Genomic DNA, 21,895 nt, shown 5'->3' on the forward strand with positions numbered 1-21,895 from the left:
CACAGGTCCTGTTTCTTTTATTATTCATACTGGCTCTATGCATCAGCAAATCACCTGCAGCAGAAATTTCATCTGGATCATGTGTGGGCACAAGCACATGTTCTTGTCGAATTATCTAGTATGCAATAGGGAGGTGATTGTTATTTTGCACAAATTGCAAGGCAAGAGATGATACCTGATCCTCTGCAAAGGCTAGCCAGTGCAATCTTTGAAAAATGTAGGTGGGCTAACTAATTTTAGCTGACAGGTTGAGCCTGTAGCACATTAGCACTGTGTTCTCTCCTACAAGGAGGCTTAAAATTGAATTTATTGTGTCACCAAGCCACAACCACAAGAGGAAAGTCCACCTTCAAAAACCTCTCTGTTCTTTTCTAAGATCAGGGAAAAGAGAAAATAAGGAGGGTTACAATTTCAGGGGCTCAGTTTGGACTGCTGGACTCCACTCCCACTCCTGCTGGCTGGCCAGCAATTGCTCTTAGCCAAATAGCAGCAGGAGCAGAGATCCAAACTTGTCCTGCTCTCTGCTTCGTTTGCTACCTTTGGCTGCTTAGATCTTTAGACAGAGCTGGGATGAACTGTTGGCTCTCTTTATCCTGCTACGTGGCACCCCTTGTCTGTCTTCCACCTCTCTCAGGTAAAAATAGTTGTGAAGAGACACATTTCTGTCTCCCCCACAGTAATAATTGCCCAGAAGCTTTCCCCTCACTAGCATCTCTTAGTCCCCAGTCCTGCAACAGTCATGCATGTGTCTATCCTAAATACAGCAAATAATAAATCTGAGGGCTGCTCAGGTTAAATGCAAGCCCTCAGGTGGAAGGCTTCAGCTTCAACCTGAAGCCATTAGGAACTGCTTGTTACCCCTTGCCAAGCAGGATATAGCAAACAAATAAATGTGTTCTAATTTTACAGCTCTATTGCACCTCTTTTTATGCAGAATAAACATCTTATCTGAATGTGGCTAGTGCCAGAAGCTGCCTTATTCGGCGCACCGTTGGGATTCTTCTTACCTAACTGTGGCCAAGTAAAATTGAAGCATGTAATCTGACCTTTCAACCTATAGTAGTAATAGACACATATGAGGGTAGTTCATCCCTTCTCCGCTGGACGTCTTGCTGAAGATGAGATGAGGTTTTTTCCCTGGGAGTGGTTTCAGGGGGACACCTAAGCTTAGGGCTACACATCTGTATGATAAGACACAGAGCTACTTTGAACTGGACTTGAAATGTCACAGTGTAGAAACTCAGTAACACGTAAGAAAAGTCGTGCAGTTGTAAATCATACAAAGTACATACATTTTCATACGTTTAATTTGTAAAATGTAATATATGGTATTACATAAAAATCTGTAGAAGTCTTTAAAAAGCCACACTTGCAACAGCAGGCCAGATCAGTACTATAACAATTTGATTTAACTTTATTTCACTTTCCTGATACAAGTAAGCACGTCAATTAAATCAGTTAACAGCAATTTAATTTTTTGACACGAGGTATGAACTATGGCAACTGAACAGATTTCTAAAGAAGTGGGATGTATGAAATTTACTTTTTAGTGTAAATCTATGTAGTCACTCATACTCAGTCTAACAGACTATTCCAGCCTTGGAATGCTGTGTGTTGCAGTTTGTTTTTTCCCATAGATGTATGTATGACATATATTCATGCCACCTGTTCTAAGCTCTTATATGTTGTAATGGAGGCTGGCTTACATTGAGTAGATTAGACAAACATAAATAGATAAGTTAAAAAATAGTAGTTGTATCATTCTAAAACCTGTTGATACTTTGCCTGTTAGGAATTTTGAAATAAGTATTGGGAAATTTCAAATATGTTCTGCCTCAAACAACTGTCAATTAAATTTGCTGATGTTGTTTGACTCTTTGTGAATTTGTCAAATTATTTTTGCTACTTGCTCTCTGTACTTTCCATTAGAATCATAGAATCGTCTAGGTTGGAAGGGACCTTAAAGATCATCTACTACAACCATCAATCTAACTCTGACAAAAAAATAAATAAGAAATAAGCAATAAAAAAAAACCAAAACCACTAAACCATATTCTTGAGGACCATGTCAACCCATCCTTTGAACACCTCCAGGGATGGTGCCTCAACCACTTCCCTGGGCAGCCCATTCCAATGCTGGATGACCCTTTCCGTGAAGAAATTTTTCTTAATATCCAATCTAAACCTCCCCTGGTGCAACTTGAGGCCATTTCCCCTTGTTCTATCTCCTGAGACTTGGGAGACGAGACCACCCTCCGCTTCTCTACACCCACCTTTCAGGTAGTTATAGAGCGCGATAAGGTGCTCAGTCCAGGTAAACAACATCCACAGCCTCTCCTTCATCCAGCAAGCGGGTCACTTTGTCATAGAAGGAGATCAGGTTTGTCAAGCAGGACCTGCCCCTCATGAACCCGTGCTGGCTGGGCCTGATCACCTGAGCATCCTTCATGCGCTGCATAGTGGCACTCAAGATGATCTGTTCCATGACCTTCCCAGGCACCGAGGTCAGACTGACAGGCCTGGAGTTCCCTGGATCATCCTTCCCACCCTTCTTGTGGATGGGCATCACATTTGCTAGACACCAGTCGGCTGGGACCTCCCCAGTTTGCCAGGACTGCTGGTGAGTGACGGCTCCGCAGGCACTTCTGCCAGCTCCCTCAGTACCCTCGAGTGAATCCCATCTGGGCCCATAGACTTGTTTGTGTCTAGGTGCTGGAGCAGGTCCCTCACCGCTTCCCTTGAATTACAGGGGCTTCATTCTGCTCCCTGCCCTTATCTGCTGACTCAGGGGTCTGGGTACTCAGGGGACACCCTACTCCATTACTGAAGACTGAGGCAAAAAAGGCATTCAGTACCTCAGCCTTCTCCTCATCCTTTGTCACTACATTGCCTCCCATATCCAATAGTGGATGGAGGCTGTCCCGAGTCCTCCTCTTGCTGCTAATACGTTTATAGAATTTCTTTTTGTTGTTTTTAACATCTGAGGCCAGGTTCAGTTCAAGCTGGGCTTTGGCCTTTCTAATCTTTTGCCTGCATAATTTTGCTAGACCTTTATAATCTTCCTGAGTAGCCCGCCCCTTTTTCCAAAGGCCATAAACTCTCTTTTTTTCCCTGAGCTGTGACCCTATCTCTTTGTTTAGCCAGGCCAGTCTTTTCCCTCGACGTCACACTTTACTGCGCAGAGGGACGACCTGTGCCTGCGCTTTTAAGACTTCTTCCTTGAAAAACGTCCAGCCTTCCTGGACTCCTTTTCTCTTCAGGGCTGCCTCCCAAGGGACTCTGTCAAGCAGACTCTTGAAAAGACCAAAATCTGCCTTCTGGAAGTCCATGATGGCAGTCCTGCTGGTTCCCCTTCTCGCCTCCGAGAGAGAGAGAATGGAGGAGGAGGAACAAATAAGAGCACACAAACCTGTCATTAGATGATTAAAAATGCACTGCCATCCAGACAACATCATGGATAACAGTTGCTTAAGCAAATTATCGTAGGTAAGAACATTGGCTATAGTGCTGCAGGTCCTTAAGTTAAATAGTAAGGCAAATACTCCAAAAGTACAAAAGTACTTTTTATGGCTGATTTCTAAATTTAGAGCGATATCCATGGCAACAGTTCTGTGTGGACACTCGCACAATTTTTTTATGTGTTTTAGTAGGATGCCACAGTATAAAGTAATGTAACCTCAGGAGTGACTCCTGATGTTCTTTCCTCAGCAGTAGGAATTCACAAGGAGCTTTAAAATGTCATTAGCAAAGTTCTCTTATGTATGTTTTTATTGCTGTCTAGATAATTGTTTTCACTTCTAGAAGTGTCTTAACTAAAACAAAACGCTAGCTAATGCTTTAACAAAAGTTTGACACAACTTTTCCCGTGCTACTGTTCAAAGGCGGTTCCGCCGTAGACCAGCAGCTTTGCCACATAGGTGCTTCACACTACAGCAGCTGGCCAAACCACATGTGCAGGTTGCCAAATGGTTCCTGAGTTAATGCTTAAGCACAGTTTATCTCCATGAACAGGATGCTGAGATGGGCACTTTGATTTCATTCCAGTGTGTGACAGTGCACGCTGTTTACACGCACATACTCTCATAGACATTTTGGCTGTTCATTTTGGTCAACCTTCTCTGAAGGAAAAGAGCTAGACCACATCCCATTAACTGGCAAAAATACATTCTACAGTAAATTTTCTTTTTTCCGGATTTGCCATTCTAGAGTGAACTTCCATCTGTCCTGTAATTTAAATTCTTTCCAAGGTTTCTGTTCTCCATTACCTCTTCAATATAAACCGATTTAATTTGGAGTTTAGCTTCCCTTCAGGCATATTTGATTAGGAATTTCCCAGTTTGATATGGTAATAATGAACTAAAATCTGAGTCACACTTGTTATTTTAAGTGAGTGAGTACACTCATTGCTTTCTTAGCATGGTTGGTTGTTGTTTTTCTTCTTTGGAAGGCAGTGAGAAATTTTGCTGATGGATAATGCTCGCTTCCCTGCTCTGTGAAGACAAAATGAGAACAAGTAGCAAAGGACAAAGGCTTTTAGATTTTTCCAATCTAGATTAGGAAAATTCTAGATTTTTCAAAGCGAAGTATTATATCTTAGTCTCTGGAGATTTTGGCATCAATTCCATTTTACTTGTTTGCGCTGTGATTTGCTTTCATATTGCTATACTAAAGGAAATACTAACTGGTTACCACTTCCTATGTCTAACTTAGATTCTAAAATTGTTACTTTTGACTTGTGGTTCCTGGTATTTTTTTAAATCCTTAGTCTGCTTACACCCACTATGGACCTCATTTTTTAACGCTAGGGATCAAAAAGTTTATTGAAGAGTTCTTGCTTGTTCCTCCACCGGCAAAAAACTGTAATAAAGGACATGTAGCCATATATTGAGTGGCTACTGCAGCTCTAAATGTGTTCTGTATCAGACGATAGTAATGTTGTGAAGCACTGGTACAACAGTTGTGTAGCAGTGTGTCCTTAAGTTCCTTTGATTCTTTCCCCATGCTGCAGAATGTGTCTACTCCAGCAGTAAGGAAAGAGGACTGGAGATGTTTGCAGCCTTTCTCCCCCATTCCCTTACGGTCCCATTTCTCAGCAAGATGCCAGACCAGACCACAGCAGGTTCGCCACATATCTTTGTGGAGCTGGTGGAGATATCTGCGTTTGGGAGATGGAGTGTGGTGAGGAAGGATGGGCAGAGGAAAAGCAGGGTGTGCCACAGCCCCAGTACCAGCTTGAGCTGTAACTTGTAGCATGTTCTTCGGGAAAAATCCCACTAGCTGGGCACTGGGGGATTAGTGAGAGAAGAGGGGGGATCCATCTACGTTCCTGAAGGTTGAGCTCTGTGACTTTCACTTCCTAGCCTAAGTATTCAGTGTTAGATTGGTGGAAGAAACCAGACATGCCTGTGGGCTGGAAAGAGTTGAACCTGTAACTGTAGAGGAGACTTAGTACAGCCGTGGGTAAGCCAGTGAGGCTCTGTCTGCTCTTCCATGTACCCTGGAGGGGGTTAACATCAGTGAAGCTGATGCTGCTTGTGATGCCATCTTCCTAGCATCTTTAGAAGAAGAGAGAGAGATACAATGACAGAAGTGTTGTCCCAGTCCAGTCCACAGTGGAACACATCATTCTGTGTGGAACACGTCATTTGCTAGAAGCCTCAGCTTCTAGCAAACCTGAGCTCACATATGTCTTGGCTGTAGGCCTGCATTAGCACTTCTGTGTTCCCTCTGATCATGACATGGGCAGATGATTGGTACTTATGGTACTTTTTCTGATCATCTTTAATGCCCCTCTTTATTTGAATCAGAAAAGCCTTTTTATAAAGGAATGAAATTTTTGGAAGTTGTGTCTTTTTGGCAATTTTTGGAAGTATGTTTTTTTGTTTTTAACATATGTACTCCACTCATGTGCATACTCCCAGTGCAACTATGAGGAGATAATTTCACTGAAAGATGAAACCTGGCCGTCCTGACTCTGCAAGAGAATGGGCAAAATGTTTTCTTTCCACATAGGAAGATTTAGAACAGTACTCCAGTGGCTGTTCTGTGCCCAAAAAAAAGTTTTATCTTCATTGGTATACGGTCAAGAACCCACTTATTAAAATTCTGTTGGAACTTGATAGATAGAAACAAGGATATTTATTAAACTAACATTTAATAAATAAGAAAAACATTTACTCCTGTTTGACTTTTTTGGGGGTTTTCCTAATAGATATTTCCAAGTATACTGTATTACTATTTTCCCGTGCCCACTAACTTCTTCTGTATGTTTCCATGGTCGGTAGCATGTCTTTGCTGAACAGAATAGTGATAGGACTAAAATAAGAAATTTGTGTTGAGACTATGTGCTTTAACTCCTAATTCCAGTTCCTCAAAAGAAGAGCACTGAATTGGAATATATTTGAAATTTGTATTTTAGGGATATGATTCCATAATTGCTGACCCCTGCCTTCTCTTGTTTTCCTCCATCCTGCCTTCACTGAACCAAAGAGATAAACAATGTGGTGTTCATCTAGTTTGAAGTAGTCACTTTGAGGAGATAATGACTACTGGAGTAGAGAAATACCTGTCCCTAGCAATGTACTGCAGAAACACTATTCCTTCTTCCCAGCCAAACATAAGGAGGGTTTGAAGTTATCTGCTCTAGAGAATGGCCTGATTATATCTGTATGCACTATAGTGAGGCAATTGAAGATGCCTTAAGTATTGATGCACTGTTTGTTTGCATGTATTTAGCTGCTTCTCAGTCAAGTTCAGTTCCAGTAGGAAGATTTCTATTAACTGAAATGAGTATAATCCTTTTCTTGTCAAGTTTTCTGTAATGTTTTTGTGAATACATTGAATTTTGCCAGTTAGGTTTCAGAGTGGATACTGAGGATATTGGGTGAAAGTAAAAAGATGAGTGATAGGCTGATGCTGCAGTCATTTTTTCATTGTCAGTTTATATCTGTTGTCAGTGCTGTTAGCTTGCCTTTTTGAAGATTAATCCTTACTGATGTATTTCTAGAGCATTCTAATTTAATAGATATGAAGACAACCAGGAAAACAGGTTATGCTTTTTATACTTCTGGTTTCCTTGTTTATCCTTATAGTCTTTCTCTGCTCTTGCTCCTGTTTGAACAAGCTATGTGGAGTTAATCTCAAGTTATCCTGCTAGGCAATCTTACGGTTCATTCTGGAATCACACTTTTTAGGGTAGCGTCACAAAAATTCTCCATTCAATGGTCAGTGAGCATCTGGGACTCTTTTACATGCAGAGGTTTCCAACTTGTTTTATCTGTTGTGGTTTTGTTGTTGGTACCTAAAAGGTGCAATGTACTGAGTTTTTCTCATTCTTACAATTCCATTTCTTGTATGCTGCCTTGTGAACTTTGTACCTTTGAGCAGTTTTACATTCTCTTTATGCCCACTCTCCTGCCCAATGCTTCTGCCCTCCATGCTGCCCATTGCGCTCTCTATTTTAGCCAAGGCTTCACCCTCCCCTAGTTCTCCATTGTAATTAATAATCTTCCATGTGCAACCTATCAATGCTTCATTAAACACAATGCTGATGATATATTCTGCCTTTCCTTTATTTGAACAAAAATAATATTACCATAGAAAGATGTCAGGTTGGTCTGGTACAGGTCTACTCATCCTGAATCCACCTTGGAGTTCACACCCAGTATCTTGATCATAGAATCATAGCATGGTTAGAGCCTGAAGGCACCTCTAAAGATTGTCAGGTTCCAACATGCTGCCATGTTCAGAGACACCTTCCACTAGACCGGGTTGCGCGAAGCTCCATCCAACCTGGCTTCGAACACTTCCAGGTATAGGGCATCCACAGCTCTGGGCGACCTGTTCCAGTGTCTCACTACCCCAATCTTAAGAATTTCTTCTTAATATCTAATCTAAAGATCCCCTCTTCCCGTTTAAAACCATTATCCCTCATCCTATCGCTACATGCCCTGATAAAGAGTCCATCCCCATCTCTTCTGTAGGCCCCCTTTGGGTACTGGAAGGTCGCTATAAGGTCTCCCCAGAGCCTTCTCTTCTCTAGACTGAACAACCCCAACTCTCTCAGCCTGTCCTCACAGGAGAGGTGTTCCAGCCCTCTGATCATCTTCATGGCCCTCCTCTGGACTCATTGCAACAGGTCCATTTCCTTCTTATGTTGGGGTCCCCAGAGCTGGATGCAGTACTCCAGGTGGGGTCTCAGGAAGATGAGGAAAAATATAGACCCTCTCCAGAAGGAAATGGGAAATCTGGTTATCCGTTATATGGGCAAGGCTAAGGTACTCAAAGACTTTTTGCCTAGGTCTTCACCAGCAAATGCTCTAGGAACACTGTCCAAGTTGCAGAAGGCAAAGGAATTGGCTGGATGGCTGTACTCAGAGTTGTTGTCAACAGCTTGATGTCCAAGTGGAAATCAGTGATGAGTGGTGTTCCTCAGGGGTTGGTACTGGGACCAGTGCTGTTCAACATCTTTGTGAGAGACATAGACAGTGGGATTGAGTGCACCCTCAGCCAGTTTGTCGATGACAGCAAGCTGTGTGGTGCAGTTGACAAGCTGGAGGGAAGGGAAGCCTTCCAGAGGGACCTGGACAGGCTTGAGAGGTGGGCCCATGGCCTTGTGAAGTTCAGCGAGGCCAAGTGCAAGGTTGTGCACCTGGGACATGGCAATCCCAAGCACAAATACAGGTTGGGCAGAGACTGGAGTGAGAGCAGCCATGAGGAGAAAGACTTGGGGGTACTGGTTGAGGGGAAGCTCAACATGAGCCGGCAATGTCTGCCCAGAAAGCCAACCGCATCCTGGGCTGCATCAAAAGAAGTGTGGCCATTGGGAAAGGGAGATGATTCTGCCCCTCTGCTCTGCTCTGGTTCGATGACAGCAAGCTGTGTGGTGCAGTTGACAAGCTGGAGGGAAGGGAAGCCTTCCAGAGGGACCTGGACAGGCTTGAGAGGTGGGCCCATGGCCTTGTGAAGTTCAGCGAGGCCAAGTGCAAGGTTGTGCACCTGGGACATGGCAATCCCAAGCACAAATACAGGTTGGGCAGAGACTGGAGTGAGAGCAGCCATGAGGAGAAAGACTTGGGGGTACTGGTTGAGGGGAAGCTCAACATGAGCCGGCAATGTCTGCCCAGAAAGCCAACCGCATCCTGGGCTGCATCAAAAGAAGTGTGGCCATTGGGAAAGGGAGATGATTCTGCCCCTCTGCTCTGCTCTGGTGATACCCTGTCAGAACTCTATGTTTTTAGCCATCCTCGTAGTATTAAAATCTCTGCATTAGATGGCATCTTTATGGATAGTCTTTTATAATTATGATTGTAATAATTACTTACTGATAAATATAGTTTTTCAGGAAATCTCAGTCATGTTCTGAAACATTGCCACCTTGTGGCTTGTAAAAATTCATTGTCTTTAGCAGTGCTTTTTCTTGTACTTAGTTGGAAGAAAGGACACAGCAAATTTTAATCAAAATTAATTCACTAATGAAATCTTCTATCTGTTTTCTAGCTTATATGAAGTGTAAAGGAATCCCAGTAGTTGTTCTTCCATGTATTGCATGGAGCTTTTTTTATCTCATTTTTTTTTCCTTACAGCAAATTAAAATGGCTGTTCTGTGTAATATAGGGATGACAGAGACCATAAACCTACTGAGCAGTAGCTTTTAAAATTACACAAGAGTGAACTTTTCAAGGTATAATTAGTTAGGAGGTGGTAATATTGAGGATGTACTTTAGAGTCCCAGGTGACTAAGTAGAAGCTGAATCTCAAAATTATATAGATGACTCAACTTTGAAAGAGTCTTATCAATATTTTATATGCATATCTGATGCTTGTCTTGTCCAGGAAAAAAAATGCTTTTTAAATATAGTGGCGCTTTTAATTTAAGTGTAGCAATAACAAAAGAAGCTCTGTGGTAGACTACAAAAATTTGTGGGCTAGATATATTTTGTATTGTAAAAAACCTTGTAGATTAGATGATCAAACTGCTCCCTTCTTTTGTGAGCTCCTTTTCCCATTTTTCACCCTTGTTGGAGTGTTAGTATAACAAACATATATATTCATAGAATCATAGAATGGCTCGAGTTGGAAGGGACCTTGAAGATCATCGAGTTCCAACCCCCCTGCCATGGGCAGGGACACCTCCCACCAAACCAGGTTGCCCAAAGCCCCATCCAGCCTGGCCTTGAACCCCTCCAGGGATGGGGCAGCCACAGCTTCTCTGGGCAACCTGGGCCAGTGCTTCACCACCCTCACAGTAAATTTCTTCCTAATATCTAATCTAAATGTGCCCTCTTCCGACTTAAAACCATTACCCCTTGTCCTGTCACTACAGTTCCTGACAAAGAGTCCCTCCCCATCTCTCCTGTAGCTCCCTTCAGATTTGGAAGGCTGCTATGAGGTCTCCGCAGAGCCTTCTCTTCTCCAGGCTGAACAACCCCAGGTCTGTCAGCCTGTCTTCATAGGGGTGGTGCTCCATCCCTCTGATCATCTTAATGGCCCTCCGCTGGGCCCGTTCCAACAGGTCCATGTCCTTCCTGTGTTGAGGACTCCAGAGCTGGACACAGTTCTTCAGGTGGGGTCTCACGAGTGCAGATTAGAGGGGGTAGAATCACCTCCCTCGACCTGCTGGCCACACTTCTTCTGATGCAGCCCAGGATGGGGTTGGCTTTCTGGGCTGCCAGTGCACGTTGCTGGCTCATGTTGGGCTTCTCATCTACCACCACCCCCAAGTCCTTCTCCTCAGGGCTGCTCTCCAGCCATTCTCTGCCCAACCTGTATGTGTGCCTGGTATTGCCACATCCCAGTGCAGGACCCTGTGCTTGCCTTGGTTGAACTTCATGTGGTTTGCACAAGCCCACCTCTGAAGCCCACCTCTCAAGGGCATCCCTTCCCTCCATTGTGTCAACCATGCCACTGAGCTTGGTGTCATCAGCAAACTTGCTGAGAGTGCACTTTATCCCACTGTCCATGTCTCCAACAAAGGACTTGCCGTGGTTGAACTTCATGCGGTTTGCACAAGCCCACCTCTGAAGCCCACCTCTCAAGGGCATCCCTTCCCTCCATTGTGTCAACCATGCCACTGAGCTTGGTGTCATCAGCAAACTTGCTGAGAGTGCACTTTATCCCACTGTCCATGTCTCCAACAAAGGTGTTGAACAGTACTGGTCCCAGTACCCACCCCTGAGGAACACCTCTCGTCACTGGCCGCCAATTGGACATTGAACCATTGACCACAACCCTTTGAGTAGAGCCATCCAGGGAGTTCGTTATCCACCGCACAGTCCATCCATTGAACCCATGACTCTCCAATTTTGAGACCAGGATGTTGTGTGGGACAGTGTCAAATGCTTTGTATAAGTCCAGGTAGATGACGTCAGTTGCTCTGCCCTTGTCCACCAAGTCAGTGGCAATATTGTAAAAGGGCACCAAATTTGTCAGGCACAATTTGCCCCTGGTGAAGCCATGTTGACTTATCTCAAATCACCTCCTTATTTTCCACATGTCTTAGCAGAGATTCCAGGAGGATCTGCTCCATGATCTTGCCAGGCACAGAGGTGAGGCTGACTGGCCTATAGTTCCCTGGGTCTTCTTTTTGGTTGAGAATGTTCAAAACAACAAGTAGTTTTATAAGGTCTTTTCGGCCATTAACAATGAGTAACTGCTGTGGGTTTTTTTCCAAATTTCTCTGCCTTTGTGTATTTTCCTTCATTGTCATGTGCATAGTGGTACTCGTTATTGAATAACGCCAAGGTAACACCGAGAAACTCCTATTTGGCTTGGTATGCACATTTTGACTTACCATGAAGTTAAATGGATGTTTGTTCCTTCTCTTATTTCTAGCAATGCTTCATTGCTGTGGGAGAAAGAAATCTGGGTGCGTCCTTTTCAAAAGTAACTAAGTCTTTATTAAATGTGCAGAAATCCTCATAAATAAGGATAAGAGAGTTGGCAGAGGCAGCCCAGTTTGGCGTTCTGAATTCCAGGCTAGGACCGGCAATTTAAAATATAAATTTAGTGAAAAATGATGTGAATGAAGGAGATATTGATCTTCATTTGTCATTTTCTTTTCTTGGTGAGATTTGTCAGGGAATGCAGACTTACTGGCAGACAATTACAATCTCTGAAAAGAATCTTTTTTTCAGCATACAATTTCACTTTAGACCATGTTAATGCTGAGTGAAGATTTATAGCAGGAGAAGAAGAGAGTACAAGTTCCTAAAATAGTGTTAAGTTGGTCACAGGGCCAAGATTTAATTATCTGGGTAGAAAACAGCTGTTATAAGCCTAAAAAGTATTGTGGATCAGTGAGAAAGGTGAAAATGTGGACAGATTTTTCTCTCTACTAGGGCCTGTGTTTTGGAATATGCCACATATTGAGGCTACCTCAATACGCCATCATTTGTCACCAATAAGGTCTGCAGCATGAGTGTTGGTTTATTCTAGTCAAAGTTGTTGCTAATTGATTAGTGCTCCCTACCTCACCCTTTCAATTTTTTTCTGTCACCACCCATCCCCATCAGAGGCCACAATCACTCAAGCATGAATGTCACCACAAATGTGACCAGCCTTGTCACTTGTTCCATTCAATGCACTATGCAGCTGTGCACATCTAGTTTTCCTTTGAGTCTGATTTTCAGATTATGTTTATAGTCAGATCAGCCATACAGGAGCAAATGGAAAAAAAATCAGACAACTATGGTAGGACTTGCTGAACAGAGATCCAGGAGGAACCCTTTCCCAAGCCTTCCAATGGCTGTTATTTGGTACACACTCTTGCAGCTCTAAACCTTGAAGTCCTTGATCATTCCTTAGGCTGACATGAAGGGGTCTTGCTTGACAAGATGAGATTTTGCCCAAAGTAAAAGTGACATTTCCTAGACTTTTTCCAAAGAGCTAGATGCTTTCTTTCATTTATTTTCAGTGCTTCGATACTTTCCATTGTGGGGTTGTTTCTTACATTTTCCAACCTTTCCTCCAGTGACAGTTACAGCCTCCTCCAGTTCTTTACAGTCATGATGCTGCTTCCCTCCTTGGCCTGAAATGTCAGCAGTGGCTATTCTTTGAGAAAGCCATAACTGAGTCTTTCCTTGCTCAGTGAGTCTGAGGCTGCTAACCCTCTTTGTAAAGACTCTATAATTCTTCCTCAGCAATCCATCTTTTTTCTTCATCTCTAATGAAAAAAGGCAAGCCACCACAATTTGATATAGGATTTTCATAAGCTCCCTTCAGGTCTTGTAATAGTCAAGCTAACAGGTATAGGAATCACCATAGTTGTAGCTTCCCTTAATACCTCTGACATCTGCAGGTTTCAACGCTGTCAAGTGCTGCATCCTACTACTCTCTAATGCTACTTTCATAGTAGCAATACTTCCATATTTTCTGTGCTATTTGCCAGGCACTGCAGAAGTTATCTGTGAATTTTTTATTCCCATCTTGTATTGTAATTGTGTTTACAGGCCACAGAAGAGCTATTCAGGCAGCACTGGTCCCTTTGGTTGGTTGTCTGTTTGTTTTAGTCTAACTTTCTAGGAATCAGAAGCTGAAACCCCACCCCTTCTCCATAACTGCTTTGGGATTTACTTATCCATTTCAGCAAAATGGCAAAGATCTTGTTCAATATGCTGACTTAAAGAGAAGTTATAGTGAATATTTAGTCCTTATCAGACATAATAAAATTGGCATCCAGGATAATACTTAAGAAATTCCAGCAATCTTTGGAGTTTATACCATCTTAAGCACTAGAGAATTTAACCATCAGTCCAAATTTCTCTCTCCTGTGGATTGTCTATTGTCTGATAGGTGGTCAGCTCATTTTACAACCTCAGTATATTTCAGTTAAAACAGTAAGAATGTAAAACTGCAAGACATAAGTAGTGGGCAACAGCTCTGTAAGATCCACTGTTGACAAAACTCTTTGTTTTGGATTTTAACCCAGATTTTGGGTTACCTAAATATAATTCTCCTGCAGAGATATAAGCATACTTAATTAAATTAACATAAAAATTATAGTAATTAACTATTCTTTACCAAGACCTGAGACTAGGTAATCTGAAATTTATACATACATAAGCTGTTAAAAACCATTTAATTCTATCATATTCTTTTCAATATTCTTAGTATACATATGAGAACAATAGGAAATAGCCTTGGCTGATGATCTTTAGCCTCAAGTCCACATGAACTGCCACAAACATATGAAGGAACTTTAGTTCTACAAAGTTTAACTTATTCCTTGGTGACATAAATATCCCGTATGTCTTCTTCCAGAAGAAACTGTAAAATTAGAAATTCTTTGAGAATTATTTGGTGGGTTTGGTGATTTTGGCTGGTGAATGTGTGCAACACAAAGCACTTGTCTCAGTGTTAATTGTTGCTCCATATTTATTTATGTCATTTAAATAAAAGGAGGATGTGGCTTGGCCAGGATCTCCATTTCTCTCATGCTCGCAGCTGCTATTATGGTGTCTCTCGGTCATCAGATAACAGAATTGCAGAATAGTTGAGGTAGGAAGGGAACTCTGTAGGTCATCTAGTCCAAACACCCTGGTTTCCAGTATGGGCTGCTCCATCACTTTTCCAGGACTCAAGGTGAAACTGATTGGCCTGTAGTTCCCTGGGTCCTCCTCTTGCCCTTCTTGAAGATAGGAATGATATTTACTTTCTTCAGTCTTTCAGGCACCTCTCCCAGTCACTATGTTTGATCAAAGATTAACTACAATGGCCTTGCAATGTCATTTTCCAGCTCCTTCAGTGCTTGTGGGTGATGCCCATCAGGGCCCATGGATTTATGTATGTCCAGTTTGCTTAAGTATTCCATGACCTGATTCTCTTCCACCGAGAGTACATTTTCTTGTTCCAGCCTTTCCCCGTGTTCTCTGGAACCTAGGATTCCTGAATCAGATCAGATGTGAATTCATTCAGAATGTTGCCATGGCTGAAGCTGTCAGATCTGATGGATAAGCTTGAAAGTGCATTTCAAATGGCAAGTGTTTTCTGTGTGAAAATAAAACTTAAAGTAAGTGTCTCAGGACACCTTACAACACCTAAGAATACCTGCTGCAAATTTTCCAGGTGGTACCCATGAATATGCCAGAATATATTGAAAAATGACATAGGCCTTTATAGCTAATACTGACAAGATCCAAAATGTTAGAGGACCTTTTTATGCAGGTCAATGACCCATACTAAAAATCTCTCTGTGGATATAGCAAGAAGAGACTTGTTTAAGCAGAGGTTTGTACTGATGCATTCCATTAATTAACAGACATTGCCACACTGGAGAAGATGCCATTGAAACTATACCTCTATTACTGTTCTGCTGATTCAGACTGTGGATAAATCTATCTATCATCCACACTCACTGCTTAATAACCAGCTGTCATAGTCCTTGTAATGTAACACTTTCATTAGATTCAGAAATAGGACACACAAAAGGATAGCAAATCATCCTGGGAAGTCTTTCCCAGACAGATAAATGCTACTAACAATAAAGTAAGTTGTTATTACTAGCATTGAGCTGTTAATGAAAATTATGGAGAATTATTTGCTTTTGAAGCTGCCTCTTCCATTTCTGTATAGTGTTTCGATAATTTTTTTAAATTTTTCTTTTTTTAGTGCAGAAGACTTAAAAAAGACACCCACACAGGTTTGAGATAAATGGTTCATATTATTTATGCGGGGGAAATTCTCAGGAAGCAGACTAGATTAGGGAAAGATTGTCTAGTTTGCTAGTTTAAAGCTTTTGAATAACTGCCATACACTACACCACAAAACTGATGTTGTTTACATTTTCTTTTAGGAACGTCTCTTGATGAGTCTTTTGCCCAGGAATGTTGCAATGGAAATGAAGGAAGATTTCCTGAAGCCCCCTGAAAGGATTTTCCACAAGATTTACATTCAAAGGCATGACAACGTTAGGTAGGATTGATGTAGCACATAATTAATTTAAAGGAGAGAATATTTAGTACAAATACAGAGACATGCAATTGCAGTCAGGTCTTAGAGAAAAAAAAAAAAAGAAACTAGTTTTGATTTGTGAAGATTTGTCATTTATGCAGAGGAGGAGAATGAGCCCACTAGGAAGACTTCGTAGTCTTCTCAGAAGATAATGGTGAATCAATAAATGGCTTAGAATAGTAGCGCCGAGAGGCAGACAACTTTTTTTCAAATGAGTAGACATTGTTTCTGTAGTATATTACATTTTGGATGAATAGGAGTATTTATTTTGCATGTTAACTTTCACACATTTGTATCTTCCTGATAGTAAGATAAATTATTTTCAATGCAATAGATTTTCTAGGTAAATGCATAAAGAAAGTGTGATGTAATCTTAAAAAAATGTGTATCTGTCCCCATTATATGAGCATTCCTCCACAGAGGTTATTGATTGAGGCTCAATTCCACTTCTTGCTCTTGCATAGTTAACAGACTTGTGCAAGTGCCAGTGTTGTTAAAGTGTATTCTCATTTGATATTGTTATTTGCATCCCCTCCAAAAAAGCTCATTAAAGGCCTTGTCTGAACAGTGTTCTTTTATCATAGTGCCTCTGCCTACTTTTTCTCCAAGTGCCTTGCTTCTACACCAGAAACAGGTGTCAGAGGTTTACTTGGTGCCAACCTTGCACTAAGCAAGGTGCAGGCTTAACAAGTGATGCTGCAGAGCTGCCTTGATTTGCACCGGGTAGTCCTGTGGCAAAGTCATAAACCCCCTTAGCACCTCCTCCTGTCCCTCACCCACTGGTAAGTTTCTTCTTTTGGGGTTCAGTCTGTCTCCCATTGAGCTGACTATTATTTGGAAGTCATTTCCTAGTGACTAAGTTGTTACAACTAAAAGCATTTGTCAGTGAGGGAGTCAGGGATGGCTGTGATGGGAGTGTTTGGAAGATTGGCAAACTAGTCAGTTTTACAATGTAAAATTAAACATTGATGAATTTATTAATTAGCAACTGACTTGTTGCTAATGGTTAAATTTTAGATAATGTTGATCATCATCACTATGAATACAAAACTCTTGGTCTTTAACAATCAATTTACAGTACCCCAGAGCTGACACTTCAAAGTTAGCATTGGTGGTTACAGTTCTTTGGTGATTCTCAATTGTCAAAGTCAGGCTTGAGAGCTCCTCGAGGAGAGAATTCAGGATTGGAGTGGGCTGTCTTCTTCCTTCTCCAATTTTCCTTGTTTATACCTCATGCTTTTACGCTTTTGCCCCCCCCCCCATAATTTGTATTTTTTGTCTTTTTCTTGCCAGTCTTTCATCTTTGGATGATGTCATGTCTATTTGCAGTCACTTGTGCTTATCTTATGTGCTTCCTGCCAGACTTTTGTTGCTTGGGTGCTTTTACTATATTTGTCTCTCGCTTTGGTGATCACATTGCTTATATGCTTATAAAAATTGTATCTAGTTATGCCGTCACAGTGCTACGAAGAACATCTATACTATTACCGGTTGCACTTGCATTCAGGTTCAAGGCAAGTCAACAATCATGATATCCTGGCTGCTGCATTTATACCTTGTACGTGTCTCTGCACGTGGTCTCTGCATTGGTTAGTGTGGGTAGTCTTGCCACTGGACTGGTTGACCATAAGCATAGAATCATAGAATTGTAGAATGGCTTGAGTTGGAAGGGATCATCTAGTTCCAACCCCCCTGCCATGGGCAGGGACACCTCCCACCAAACCAGGTTGCCCAAAGCCCCATCCAGCCTGGCCTTGAACACTTCCAGGGATGGGGCAGCCACAGCTTCTCTGGGCAACCTGGGCCAGTGCCTCACCACCCTCACAGGAAATAATTTCTTCCTAATATCTAATCTAAATGTGCCCTCTTCCGACTTAAAACCATTACCCCTTGTCCTGTCACTACAGTTCCTGACAAAGAGTCCCTCCCCATCTCTCCTGTAGCTCCCTTCAGATTTGGAAGGCTGCTATGAGGTCTCCGCAGAGCCTTCTCTTCTCCAGGCTGAACAACCCCAGGTCTGTCAGCCTGTCTTCATAGGGGTGGTGCTCCATCCCTCTGATCATCTTAATGGCCCTCCGCTGGGCCCGTTCCAACAGGTCCATGTCCTTCCTGTGTTGAGGACTCCAGAGCTGGACACAGTGCTCCAGGTGGGGTCTCACGAGCGCAGAGCAGAGGGGTAGAATCACCTCCCTCGACCTGCTGGCCACACTTCTTCTGATGCAGCCCAGGATGGGGTTGGCTTTCTGGGCTGCCAGTGCACGTTGCTGGCTCATGTTGGGCTTCTCATCCACCACCACCCCCAAGTCCTTCTCCTCAGGGCTGCTCTCCAGCCATTCTCTGCCCAACCTGTAAGTGTGCCTGGGATTGCCACGTCCCAATCTGAGTCCTCTCTTGTGCTGAGATCTTTTTGTGTTGTCACCTCAGGAGTAACTTTTTTTTTCTACATAAAATGGTGTTTCACATGACCACCAAGGTTGCTGTGGCTTACTCACTGCTTTGATGTGGAGTTCATAAAAGTTTTTGAACCTGAATAGGGGTGTCTGGAGAGGTGAATTAATTCTCTGACATGAAGAGGGTACTTTTGGGGCAAATGAAGGCAAAAAAAGATGGTCTCATTTTAATGTCAAAGGAAGGATCCTCAGGGATGAGAGCTGAAAACAGGACACCTCACCATCTGTACTGTAAGAAACTGTCTTACCTTTTATTTCAGTAATGCAACTATTTTATTAAAAAAGATTAAGGGGAGGGGTGGGTGCAGGGCATAGTGTCCCAGTAAATACCCTGCAATCTGTTGCTAGCAGGTCCCACTAGATGAGTTCCACTTCAGGAGCTATGTGACCGCAGATTTGAGCAATGCAGGGGAACTCCCTGCAGGTGCCACCCTGATACCAGTGTGGAGGGCAGCACCACAGCATCCCTCCAGAAAGTGTTCCTGGTAGTCAGTACCAATAATAAGATGTGTGTTTTACCTTTTAAAGAAAATAAAACAGCAGTACAGTGCTACACCGGGCAGATCTGAGAAGCCATTCCCATATTCTCATGACTTGGCCTCTTCACACCAAGCAGTTCAGTAAAACACCACTATTAAAACAAAAAACAACAACAAAAACCAAAAAGCCCTTCTATTGTTCTAAATTCCTGGAGTTTTTAACCCCAAAGCTACACAGTAGAAAACTGAAAACAAGCTGCACTTTTATGTTTCCTATCACAACACTTTTTTTTTTTTCCCCAGCAAATATCTGGAAGTGTCAGAGCATTATCCTCCAGAAAAGATAGGCTGGAGGAGGTAGACATGCAATTGGCAAACTGCATGATTTTTCCACTCCTCACCTATTAAAAAAAAACAAACAAACAAAAACCCAAGCAAAAGAAAACCCCTAACAATGAAAAGAAATCACCAGCAAAAAAATTTTCCATGTTTCAGTCTTCTAAATAGCTGCCAGGAAAAAAAAAAAGTCTTTATATGTGAAAAAGTAGAGATTCATACAACTGTCTTCTTTATATTCTCCCAGAAAAACACAGGGGGATACATTACAGTGGAGATACATATATAAACGCCACTATAAAAAGTGAATTATGGACTGGGAAAAGTTAGTGGCATATTTCAGATAGACCATGGCAACAGCCCTGGTTTATCAATTAGTTGGTAAGTATTTTATCAAATATCAAATAGTTGTTGAATGGCTGCCTACAACTGACTGCACCTCCAAAAGAGAATGGAAATGCACCTCTCCATATTGAGGGCAGAGACCTAAGTGTTGTATCACACTTCAATGAGCAATTCCCAGACCTGTAGTAAAAAGGGGAATTTATTTAGCTCACTGGTAACTCTTTTCAGTTAGAAACCATTTCAGACCTCCAGTCTTAGTACCCAGTATTTTGTTTTAGCTTCTGCAGTATAAAACATTTAACTCCTTCAACACCAATTGAAGATTTCTGTGTGGAGAGGGGGCCAGTTCAAAACTTACTTTATATTTCCATTTAAGACTGTCCCGAGGGCATCAGTGAATATGGCCCATAAATGAGCATTAATAGATGGCTTCCTGCGCAGAACCAACAGTGCCATCAAAGGAACTGCAAGGGCCCTGGGAACTGTAGTGGTTTGTGTGGAAAACCCCATTTCTCTTCCAAAATGCTCACGTTAAACGCAAATGAAAAATTCCTGCTAAGGAAGACATGTACAAGCTCCAAACTTGGTGAAAGTCTGTTATAAAAATTTACCAAAAGTGCCCGAAGTGCAGGGGAAGGCTGAAAGCTTGAACCTTCCATGTTCCTCCATGCCAGTGCTTGAACTGTCATAATTTAGTTCCAATAGAAGCAGATCCTTTGTACAATGCTTGTGCTTTGCAGAAACAAAGACTGACATTCCACGATCTGAAATGTTTTTTAACCACTTGAGATATTTTTCTTGTTCTGTAACTCTTTATTTCTTTATTTACCTTTTATGTTTTTAAAATAACTTCTCTGAATATTTTGTTTATGTCAACTTTTTATCACCTTTATTTGCATTTTTTCCCTTCCTTTTATTTGGTTTGCTCTAATCCAGTTTTGTTCTGTAATATTTTTTTGCATTATTTGAAGATTAAGTGAAACATGGAAAGAACTGCTTTTTTCTCCTCTCTCACAATCCATTAACTGTTAACTTTGGAAGAGCATCAAAGCTCTCTGTTCAGCAGCAGTTTCGTGTCAAAAGAAAAAGACCACTAGGCCCAAATTCACCTTACTTTTGAAAGTGCCATAATGGTACAAGAAAGGGATTTTTTTCCATTCCAACCCTCTGTATCTATTTCTGTCTGTGCAAAAAGGAACAAGAAATCTTTCCCAGGCAAGTTTTATTGTCTCCTGTGTACGTTCTGTAAAGGATAGTGGTTAAAACAAAATATATTTATCTGTGGAACCTTCCCAAAGAAGATGTCAAAAGGAATCATAGAATGGTTGGAATGGACCTTAAATATCATCTAGTTTCAACCCCCCCATGGCCAGGGAAACTTCCCACTAGACCAGGTTGCTCAAAGCCCCATCCAGCCTGGTCTTGAATTGTCACAAGGTGGTGAAAATCAGTCCTCTGCCAACAAATTCTTCCCTCTACTGATGTGCTGCTTCTTTTCCTATGTTTTTTGTGGAATACATGAATGATCTTGAAGAAGATACAACTTCTTTTTTTTTTGTCGAAGAGGAAGAAATAAGGCTATTTGTATACCTGCTACATTGTAAAGTTTTTGAACATAATTGCTGTACAGTAGGAAATGAGTGCCTGTGTTTTAAATGGAAATAAACAACTTAGTGCAAGCGAAATATGCAAACAAGACATGCAACTACACATCCAAAATTATTATAGCATGAACCCCATGAGAACACAAAATTCAAGCAACAGGAAGGTAAAATAATCACAACCAGTATAATATCTGTACCTCATGAGAAGAAAATAATCCATATACAGTTCAGGAGCCATTTCAACACAGTATAGGTGTAATCTCACTGGGATGACCCCAGCCAAGGTCACTTCCCAACAGAACAGCTCTTCTCTAATGGTCAGGAGTATGGTTTGTAACATACAAGAGACAGCTCTTTCCCAAGATTAGGTTAAGTACCGAAGGACTAATATTGCCTTTTCTTATCCTTTATCTGGCACTACATGGTTGAGGAATTTACAGATTACATATATATGCACAGTGGCTACTGTAAAAACACACTACTCCTGTCAATTTCTTCATGCAGCTATAATTCAATTAAGTAATTTCAAGTCGTGTTTCAGCTCAAATATATGCCCTCAACACATTTTGTTGTTTCTCTCCTTTGAAATGGACTTTTCCCACTCCATTAGGTATGAAGGAAACTCTATCAACACATGCATGGATGAGGATATGGCTTACTCGATGTGTTAACAGACAACTTCTCACTGCTCCGTAACTCAAATAACATTCAAGAGCTAAACAGAAAATGAACA

General features: G+C 41.8%; 1 protein-coding gene across 1 annotated transcript in view; it reads left to right on the top strand.

The window, feature by feature from the left end:
* Window positions 1–21,895, top strand: part of ADCY1 (adenylate cyclase 1 (brain)) — a 156,576-nt gene that overhangs the window by 49,980 nt on the left and 84,701 nt on the right. Inside the window, exon 3 of the mRNA XM_014965252.1 lies at window positions 15,791–15,909. Within this exon, the coding sequence (XP_014820738.1) occupies window positions 15,791–15,909 (119 nt within the window). The remainder of the gene's footprint in view (window positions 1–15,790; window positions 15,910–21,895) is intronic.

The sequence above is a fragment of the Calidris pugnax genome, unplaced genomic scaffold, assembly GCF_001431845.1.
Source record: "Calidris pugnax isolate Ruff unplaced genomic scaffold, ASM143184v1 scaffold41, whole genome shotgun sequence".
Lineage (NCBI taxonomy): Eukaryota > Metazoa > Chordata > Aves > Charadriiformes > Scolopacidae > Calidris > Calidris pugnax.